The sequence below is a fragment of the Oryzias melastigma genome, linkage group LG4, assembly GCF_002922805.2.
Source record: "Oryzias melastigma strain HK-1 linkage group LG4, ASM292280v2, whole genome shotgun sequence".
Taxonomy (NCBI): Eukaryota; Metazoa; Chordata; class Actinopteri; order Beloniformes; family Adrianichthyidae; genus Oryzias; species Oryzias melastigma.
The window spans coordinates 19305221-19315220 of record NC_050515.1 but is presented as its reverse complement, the minus strand read 5'-3'; the positions used below and the strand labels follow the sequence as shown (position 1 = coordinate 19315220).

General features: G+C 37.4%; 1 protein-coding gene across 1 annotated transcript in view; it reads right to left on the bottom strand.

Moving 5' to 3' along the window:
* LOC112150300 (BMP/retinoic acid-inducible neural-specific protein 3) overlaps positions 1-10000 on the bottom strand; it is a gene marked incomplete in the record, with an annotated part of 77439 nt that overhangs the window by 903 nt on the left and 66536 nt on the right. Inside the window, 2 exon segments of the mRNA XM_024278487.2 lie at positions 1-377; positions 3535-3877. The exon segment at positions 1-377 is cut by the window's left edge and continues 903 nt beyond it. Of these exon segments, the coding sequence (XP_024134255.1) occupies positions 1-377; positions 3535-3877 (720 nt within the window).

The following is a 10000-nucleotide window of genomic DNA, read 5'->3' as shown; positions in this document are numbered from 1 at the left end:
GTCTTTATCCTGCTACGAAGGTAGATGTGGATGGTTTCAAAGAAAGTCTTCCACTTGTTGCCCAATGTCAGAGACCAGTTATAACATTCAAAAGGCAGATCCAGTTTGGTGGCCTGCCAGTCTGGAAAGCCGTTCTCATTTACAGGGATGTACCAACTCTCCGAGTGGCTTCCTCCAAACGGGTTGATGTAAAGAGTGAGAGCGGGCTCCAGGGTGCTGTTTTTTGTAAGGCAGATCTGAAGGGATATTCCCAGCAGCATGTGGACCATGTTGGACTTGTATTTGTTGCTCTTCAGCGTAAGCAGCATCCTCTTTCTCCACGACGGGTCAAACCAGCTGTTGAGACGCATGTCGTTGCTGATGAAAATGGCATGAACCTAAAAGACAAACACAGACACACATAAATCAATGTTTCCAATCATTCCAGCACTGCGTACCTATAGATTAATATTCCACATTATTTTAGACCACATCATGTAATTTGTCATGTAATTTTTTTGGTACCAAGTGACCTTGAAAACTGTCAGTAACATAACATTTTTTGTATAATTAGCATGTTTTGAGACCCAGTGGACTTATGGAAATGTGGTTCTCAAAGTGGTTCTTGCTCATTGCACTGTCCTATTGATACTTGACATGTAAACAATAATACTTTTAACTCTTGTGCTATTTTATGGGGTCCAAATGACCCCACCCTTACATTGATGTGTGATCCCTCCCATGACAAAGGTGGACAGGATTTTATGTCTGCTGCAGACACCAGGAGATAAAAAATCTAAATCTAAAAGCTTTTTATCTAAAATGTGTATGACATTTTAGTTAAATAGATTTTTTTGCCTTTGTTCAAAAAGAGAAATATATATCTGGCTCCAACATTAACTTAAAAAAATATATATTTTAAAAACACAAACCAAGGCAGCGGGCTGACCCACATGAATCATTTCTCTAAAGATTAACTTGAACTTGGTCTCAAAACTAAATGTACACCAAGGACGCATGCTGACATTGAAATGCAGAGAGCATAAATTACCCATTATCCTTTTAACTCCAGAATGCACTCATGGGTCAAAAACCCCTCAGACAATAAATACAAGTAAAAGTAAAGCACAAGGAGCTTAAATGGAACATCTTAGAGGTGCATTTATCTCCAAAATAAAGAACATTTACCAAAAAAAGAAAAAAAAATGGATATGGCTTAAAACAACAGAAAGTTCTAATCATATAATGCCACTATTTACCAACTTTATTGTTTTTCTTGACATTTTTCAGAGCTTTTAGGTTGCTTAAACTTTGTGTAAACCTCCAGCAGAAGTAACGCATATTATGTCAGCATCACAATAAATATGTTCAACCCATCAGTGATTGCTCAAACTTCATAAGTGGGTAATAGTACACAGAAAAACTTTTCACATTTGAAGTTGACAAGATCTAAAGTGCTACAGTATAAGATTTATTTTGACAAAATTTCAAATTGCATTTAATGTTTCATGATTACTATGATGGATGGTGTAAATTGGCTGGTAATATCTCAAAATATGTCATATTAGCAAAGCAAGGCTGGCAAATTTGTCTGGCACATTTCCTACGCATACTGTAGTACTTCAAGGTGGTTTGCAACAAACAGCAGAACAGTGTTTAAAAATACTTGTATAATTACAGTTTCAACTGCAAAATTTAATGTAAACTTATAGTTAGTCATTTGAAAATGTAAAAAAAAATGCATATGGAATGTGATCTGATGTGTTTTAAAGTGTGCTGTTAAAGATATCCCTTATTGGCAAGTATTTTATCATATGTGCTAACAGACAGGATGTCAAAAAAGTTTACACAGGCTCATACCTTTACCGTTGTTCAAGCTTAATTCATTTATTTAATTGTCTTCCAAAAAGTGTCTTTGTCCTAATCAATTTCTGTTTATTTATTTATTTTTTTTAATATTTTCCCTGAAATGTAGAATAGCTTGTTACATTGGCTACAAAACTAATCATGTGTTATACAGTGACATCATTTTGGATTACACATAGAGTCAGGGGCTCGGTGAGCCTAAGTTTATTTCTTTTTGCAGATCAAAAAACATCTTTGGTGGACTTAAGCAAAACTTCAACTGAAGAAGATGAAAAATATCATCACATTTCTGCAAGATTAAATTCATCAAACAGTCAGATATACCCTTGAGGATTGGATTGCACAGCAGTGACATCATAGTTGTTGTAAGAAGTTTCCAAAATTCATTTTTCAGACATGACATGGCGGCAAACCAGAGGCCACTGGATAAAATAATACTTTGACGAACGTTCCTCTCTCTTTTCTGAAACTATTTGTTTGATTCAGAAAGCTTTATCTTAGTAAAAGTGTTCCTTTCTCTTGTTTTGGAGGGAGACCAATGAGTTGCTGTAATAGAACATAAATGTAAAAAGCATCTATTTTTTTCCACACTCTAAGGAGGTCCCATGTAAGCACTGCTATTATGGTTATAACTGTTGCAATACGACAAGAAGGGCTCAAATACTGGCTGGGTTACTACATGTACTCCACGGTCCAAAAAAGTGACCTGTGAGACATTAGAAATTGTTCTTTAGAGGCAAGCGTCATTATATTTGGTTGGAAGTCCATGCAAATGGTCTTGTTTGGACATGTATCTGTCAAGTACTGTGGCCTGCGCAAGGACAGTTGAGATAAGCACCCTTCAATCAGCCAAATCCAAAAAAGTATAGAGAATAAATGAATGAAATTTAATTAAATAAATAATTTTAGCCTTCGTCATATTCATCCATCAGCTGTTTTTGAATGAAAAAAAACCAAAAAACAAAAAACATTATTATTGAAAAAAAAATAGCGGAATTGCCTGACTTTTCTTGTCAGCCAATCACCATCACTTTACTGCCTTTAAATTTCAAAATTGTTTTCTCTACACTTTCTAGACAGTTTTGCCAGCCCTCCTCAACCCCATTCAACACCAAAAGCTATTCTTTGGCATTGTCTAGATTCTCGCCCTACTGTCACCCACGTCTGGCTCTGGGGTTAATTTATTAATGGTTTCAGCTTGTCCAAATAATGCCCACCATAAACATATTATAGACTTATGTTATGTACTTCTTTCTGTACAACAAGAAAAAGAAAAAAAATCTCTACTAATTGAAATAAGCTGCATATTTGTGAAAACTCTCATCTGGTTCCACAGCATATAAAGTTTCAAAAGGGACTCTTTTTTTTTTCTTTTTTATCAAGAGCTGAGGAAAGCTCTTGAAGAAGAGCAATTGTACATTCAGTCCAGATGACCACTTTAAAACTTTTTCTGCTGAGTGATAACGTATGTTTTTGTGTGAAAAACCACTCATCTGTCTGACAACTATTAATATCGGACCTGCTGCTGGACCTTCATTTCATAAGATCACAGAACAATAAAGATGGTTTTATGATCATCAATAATACTGGTAGGACTCTTTTTAACTATGTAAAGAAAAGAGGAAATGAGGCACAAAGTCCACATGCATGACATTTCTAATATTTGACATAATTTAAGAAAAACAATACCTCCAGTCGTCGGTCTGCTCTTTGAAGTAGGTAGCCCAGCTCCAAATCCTGGAGGTCCATCTCAAACCCTAGGTAGTTCTCTGTGGAGTCGGCCACCAAAGGCCTGCAGACCCCCTGCACCAGGGCAAAGCCCGGGTTGCAGCTTCCGCAGCGGGTGAGGTTGTCTGGCGTGCACGACGCACAGCCGGAGCCTTCCCCGACCGCGCAGGGTGAGGGCATCTGACAGGGGATGTGTTCATATCGGCAGCTGCAGCTGCGAAGCTCCTCTGAAAACGTGCCGAGTTGGTTGTTCTCTGAGCAGTAGAGGAGAGACTGGAAATGACCGAGCCAAAAGGACCGAGATCTGCATCAGAAAAAAGAAGCGAGATGCAAAAAGAAGAATTAAAAACAAAGTCCCTACTCCTCTTCAAACTAATCAGTGCATACTTGATTTTGTAATTTCAAAAATATAAAATAAAACATTAAGAATGGCCATTAAATTGCAATTTAAAGCAAAAATAAATCTAGCTTCTAAGTCAGCTCATTCTACGTCTTTCTGGCTGCCTGATATTGTTGTGGATGTTTTATTAATTTCCTTTCCTACAAAGTTCCATTAGTTGGAGTTGCATTTGCAAAGACTTTAAGCCTAAATAGCGTTAGAGAAGAAAATGAAAGACACAAGAGAGCAGAGGCTGCCTTTGATCAGTTTGTAGCATGAATATAAGAAGTGCACTGCAGCCGCGGGGTGACTTAGTCGCAGAAATGCACACGATTCCCCCATGTAAACTGCAGTTTGATTCCCCTCTGTTGCAATTTCTCAGCTGTGATCCCTTTATGCCTCTTCCCTCACTTTGTGGAGTAAAGAAAAGGAAAACTGAGAGTTTACCACTAGATTTCTCATGGAAAAAATATTTTTTGATTGAGGTAAACTGTATGCCAATCTCTTGTTGTGGCATTTTCTTTTATATTCAAATCAAACCGAGAAGCTAAACCTTAGAAAAATCACTGATTTGGATTAAAAAACCCTCAGACGTGGAAACAGTCATGGTAAATGAACCAAAAAGACTCTTCCTCTCTATCACAGGCCACCTGCAGGTTAGGTATTTCCCCTCCAACAGCTTCAGCTGAGCAAAGCTGTTGTCAGGACACGGGCACATTTGTACCGCTAGTCCCCTGGTGTGATTATGTACGGCCTTCATGCCACAACTACTCTCCCACTGTGCTGTTGTTTTAAATCACAGTGCACTCAAAAACAAAAGAGGACAAATAAAAACAGCTCAAATAAGAACCAAGATTTGTCTTTTCATGACAACTTTTAGCAGCCAGTAAAAAGAAGATATTTAAATGGTGAAAACTCTTCTTTTATTGGAAATTAAGAATATTTCTACAACTTATAAAGACCAATAAATACAAATAAAATCTTTAAGGTGGGAAACATTTTGTGAGAGACATTGAATTATTTTTTTTTTATTTAAATGGTCTCCAGTGACTTTAGAGATTGTACACAGAAGTGAATTCTGTAAAATGTTAGGATATAATATTTGATAAACTTGTTGGGTACCACTTTTTGGATATTTCATTTCTATGGACGATGAAATACCTGCTGTCTGAAAGGAAAGTAATAAATTAGTTCAAGCTTAAACCAGAAACACTCACCAAATCCAATGGGTCACTGTAAAAGACTCACAGAAGATTACAAATATTTTAATGGGAAGTTTAAGATGATCCAATATACACTCTAACAAACAAACATGCGTACATCACACACAAGGAAGGTGCGACCTTCGACCTTCTGTCCCCTACCCCATCCCTGGCGGGGGGGGGACCCTCGGCCTGGTGGTCTTGTCTCTTGGGTGCCGGTCTCCTGGGCTCAGCGGCCTCCTCTCCACGCCGGGAAAGGGATCCCTGAGATTTAATATCTAGAACAGGGGATCAAACTACATCAAAGCCAAGGGGTGTCCAGGTCACGGTTGTGCGGGTTCTGGTCCTGCTCTCGAGAACTGGGCCTCTCCAAAAACTCCATCAGAGGGTGTGCCTGGTCGGGCCTTGCTAACATCATTCCTCTGGGACCCCTGTTTCTCTTGGGTGTCTCTCTGCTGGGCTGGGGTGGACAGCCCCTTCCCAGCTCCCCCCTGGACCTTCCACGGCAGGGATGGGCGGGCGTCTGGGGCATGGAAGCGGGTCACCCTGGCTCGTACCTGGTGTGGGGCGGAGGGATGCTCAGCGCTGCTGGGTGGTGGTGGGCTGCTCCTCTGGGGTTGGGGGGCTCTCTGGGGGTGGGGCCTCACATCGGCCTTCCTGGCATGGAGGGGGGGTTGCTGTTCTGGCTGGGGCCTGCACTCTTTGTGCTCCTGTGCCTTCAGGCTCTCGGGTGTGGGGGGCCTCTACGGCGGCCCCGCGTGCCCTGGTCTGGATGTTTGGCGGGATTGCCCGGCGGGCAGATTCTCTCCGCGGCCCCATGGCGGGTGTTGGGGGGTCCGGGCTGCTGTTGCTGCCCTGGTGGGGGGGGCCTCGGCATGGGAATTGCCATGCTCTTTCTCCCTCTTTACATTCCATCTTCATCCACATCAGCAAAACATAAACACTCACCTGAGCACAGGTGTCAGCTCACCTTGCACTAATAGTATGCATGACAGAATGAAAGGCTTCATTGGTTTATTGTTGTGTGTGAGCTGCAGTTGTATTGTGTACGTGTTGACTACTTTAAATGTAAAGACTATTTTAGCCAACAGGTATGTGTATAACTACTGAGTGTGTGTGTGTAGACAGGCCCCGCCCATTCCAGATTGCTATTTAGACTTGGTTGTTTTATTTTTTTTCTTGTTTTTTTCATGACAATGTTTCTGGTTTTGTCCGTACACCATACAAGGTTCAAGGTAATTATCCTCAACTTTTATTCTTTAAATGAATGATCCTTAGTGTGTTTTTGGCTGGTTTTCAGTTATTTGCTACTATCACCTCTTTTTTTCTCTGTTTTTTTTTCAATTATTTCAGGTTTGTTCATGTTAAATTTTATGTATTTAAGCCATTAAACCTGATCCTATAGATTTTGGATCTGACTCCTCCACCAGAATCCTACTGTACATTTGAAAATATTTGGTTCAGTCAAAAAAAAAAGTGAACCAGGAACATTTTGAGCAGTCATTGAAACTCATTAGCTTTTACTTTATTCTGTTCTTTCTACTTCTGTCAGTTTTCATTTGACTCTGGTTTTGAGGTTGTTACTGTGAGTAAAGCATATTTCATTTTAGTTAAACATTTTTTTTCCACATGCTCTTATTTTTGCTCATTTCCTTTCTTATTTTTTTGTCCTAGGCATTTTACATTTCTGTTATTTCCTTTGCTTCCCCCTTTTTTATCAGCAAATTTTATCTGACAGTTTGTGTTTGAGTCTACATGTTATGCCTTTGCCCCAGCACTCGTCTTTTGAGTGGATTCCTGCACCCTGGGTCGTGTCTTATCTCATTGCTGTTTAGCTGCCAGAATGGATCATGTTTTCATCAGACTGTCAATTAACTTGGATGTTTCTCCCGCCTTCCTCTGATGCTTCCCTCTTTAATATTTTCCCTATAATTAAATTTGTCATTATCCATCTTCATTGTGTTGTAATCTGCTGCAATGATTGCAGAATGAAGAACACATGACTTTGGCAGATGTTTGAGCACACGTATTTTAAAGCTGTTGATCATGGTGTGAGCAGTCCAAGCTAATAAAACCAGGTGAACATTACATTTCTCAGACCTGTATAATTTTCTATTCTGACAAAAATGCTTAATAAATACAAATAATAACAATAACCATAAAAAGAATTAAGAACGAACCTTAAAAAAATAGTGGATGCTAAGGTTTAAAATTAATTGAATGGTTAAAATGTTTTCTTTGCAGATGACACTTGTGTATTTTAATAATTTATTTGTTGAACTCCAATTATTCATTAAAAATTGTAAATAACATAAAACTTTGTTTGAGATAATTTTTTTTTCAATAAATTTAGAAAAAAAGAGAAATGTTAGGAATTCCCACAACTATTGCATAAAATGGTATTGAGCTTGATGGTAGTAAAATAGATTAGTCAAATATACTTTAAGTTAAAAATAGATAATTGAATTGCATTCTTTCATCAATATATAAATGTTTTCATGTTTCACAATATTAAAGCAAAATTGTTTAACATGGAAAAAAGTGATACCATTTGTATTATAATTTTACATTATTGTTAAAGTCTCAAGGCATTTGTTAATGTAAACACATGGTTTTTAGACCATTAAATGGATGTTTAATCGCTGCTAATTTCCTTCTTCCTTTTTTATGACTTAACTGCCTCTGAGGGTAACAAATAAAAATAGAGCTACATTGCTTATTTTGCTGTAACTTTCTTGGGAAAAAAATACATTTATTCTCTCTGGTAAAGGGAAATAGAAGTGACCAAAGTTTATACTTCCAAGGAAAAGAAGGCAACATGCTTTCTGTATACTGTAAGAAATAAAGTGGCCAGTGTTTGTAGAAGGACGGACTGTTTAAAACAAATACAAAGGAACTTTAATAGGAAAACAAGGCCTGGAAACTTAGAGTAAAAAAAAAAAAGACAGTCAAGGAAGGGGCGGGGCAGAAAAAGGAAGCCAGGTGTACCACAGAGACAGAGTCTGGAGGAGGAAGAGAGGAGAAGGCCTGAGGATTCTCCCCACGACGTCCAGAGCTATTCTGTGGTTACCTGCCTTTCGCCACCGGATTACCTTTTTCCTTTCTGTGGATGGATCATTGCATGGGTTTTTGCTTTCCATTTTTTCTATGTTTTTTCCCATTGGATGCCAACTTCACAGACTTGGACAGAAACCGGTGAGACCGAGCCTGTTTATTTGTTTTGGATTTTTCTATGCGTAGCTGGGACTGAGAAAAGAACTGATTAATTTGAGAGACATTATTGAGTATTGTGTTCATTCCTGCTGGTAAATGTGTTAATTGGTGGTGGACCTGCTAATTGAGAATTTGTTTGGGGCGTGGTTAAGGGTAATATGAATACACCAAAGGCAAACTTAAAGTGAGACTGTTGCAGAGTTTTTTTGTATGTGTAATGTTGAGGTTGCTTATACATTCAAGCAGTTAAAGGGCTTATGCGTACTCTTTCTCTGTGAGAGAGCAGAGAAAGTTGTTACACCTTCAGGTACAATATATGATATAAAATGATATTTTATACTGTGTTTCAGTTTGACATTGTGTTTAAAATTGAATGAAATGCAGAATGTTTTTTTTTATTTTTTATGTTAAATCAAAAAAAAGAAGTTCATCACATATGGTATGTCTGAAGTGATTTTTTTTTTTTTTGAATGGTCACACACAATTTTGTGGTTCTTGTAAGACAATTTTGTTCCATTACTAAACAGTGCAAAATGGTACTCTAAAATTACAGGGGTACTAATAAGTGTTGGGAGTACCACCCCAGTGACAAGCAATTGTACCTCTAAAGGTACAATTTGGTCCTTCTTTTTCTGAAAGTGTAGATTCATCTTCTTTTGTATAGGTTCATGTGCATATCCAAAATATGCTATTAAATATTATGCGTAAACAATTAATATTTTCAATTTGAAAGCCTTATACACATTTTTTATAAGCTAAAAAAGAAAAATAAATAGCATAAAACTATAGGATATTATAGTATCCTAAAACTATTTGATACTTGAAATACATCAGTATCCAAATGTTTCACAAATGTACACAAGAACGGATTTCTTTTTTTTATTTAATGACTGCTACATGTCTCATCACAGAGAAAATAAAAACAGTTAAGAAAATAACATAAAAAAATCAGATTACAAAACATCTAACAACTTATGAAGTACTGATGTCAGGTCTGTAACTTAATTAGCTATAAAAATCACATTTTACATTAGAATACTGTGAGAAGCTTAATATATTCTGTGTTGGGGGGCAAGATATAAAAAATATATCCATCTGTAGATGTCAAGTCAAGCTGTATTAGAATAAAAGTAAGCCATAATCAAACAGTCTAGGAGTGTAATTGTGTCATGGAACAGAAAAGGTACAAACAAAGGACAGGTTGCATGGTTTGTAAGAATTGAATATTGTGTAAATTTCTTTCCAGCAACATATGCTTTAACTCTCCTATGCCAGATGTTTTTATTTTATATATATATTTTTTAATGTTGGACTTCAAACGAGACACGCTCATTATATTTTCCTTTTTAACTGTGTATGTTGATTGCTTTTTATGTCCCTCCCTCATTAATGTGGTTTAAAAAAAAAACAAAAAAAAAACATCTCATTACAAAGCTAGGTAACAGTAACATGCCAGGTATAAAAAATAAAAGTCAATAGAGCACAAGCTACAAGCAGCACATAAAGAACGCTTGCTTTTGTCCAAACATGCTGATTGTCATAAATCCTAATTACTAAGACTGAAACAAAATGGGAAATGCATGAAAGAAAAAGAAGAACAATTAATCACAAAAGCCGTCAGACAAAGCAGTGT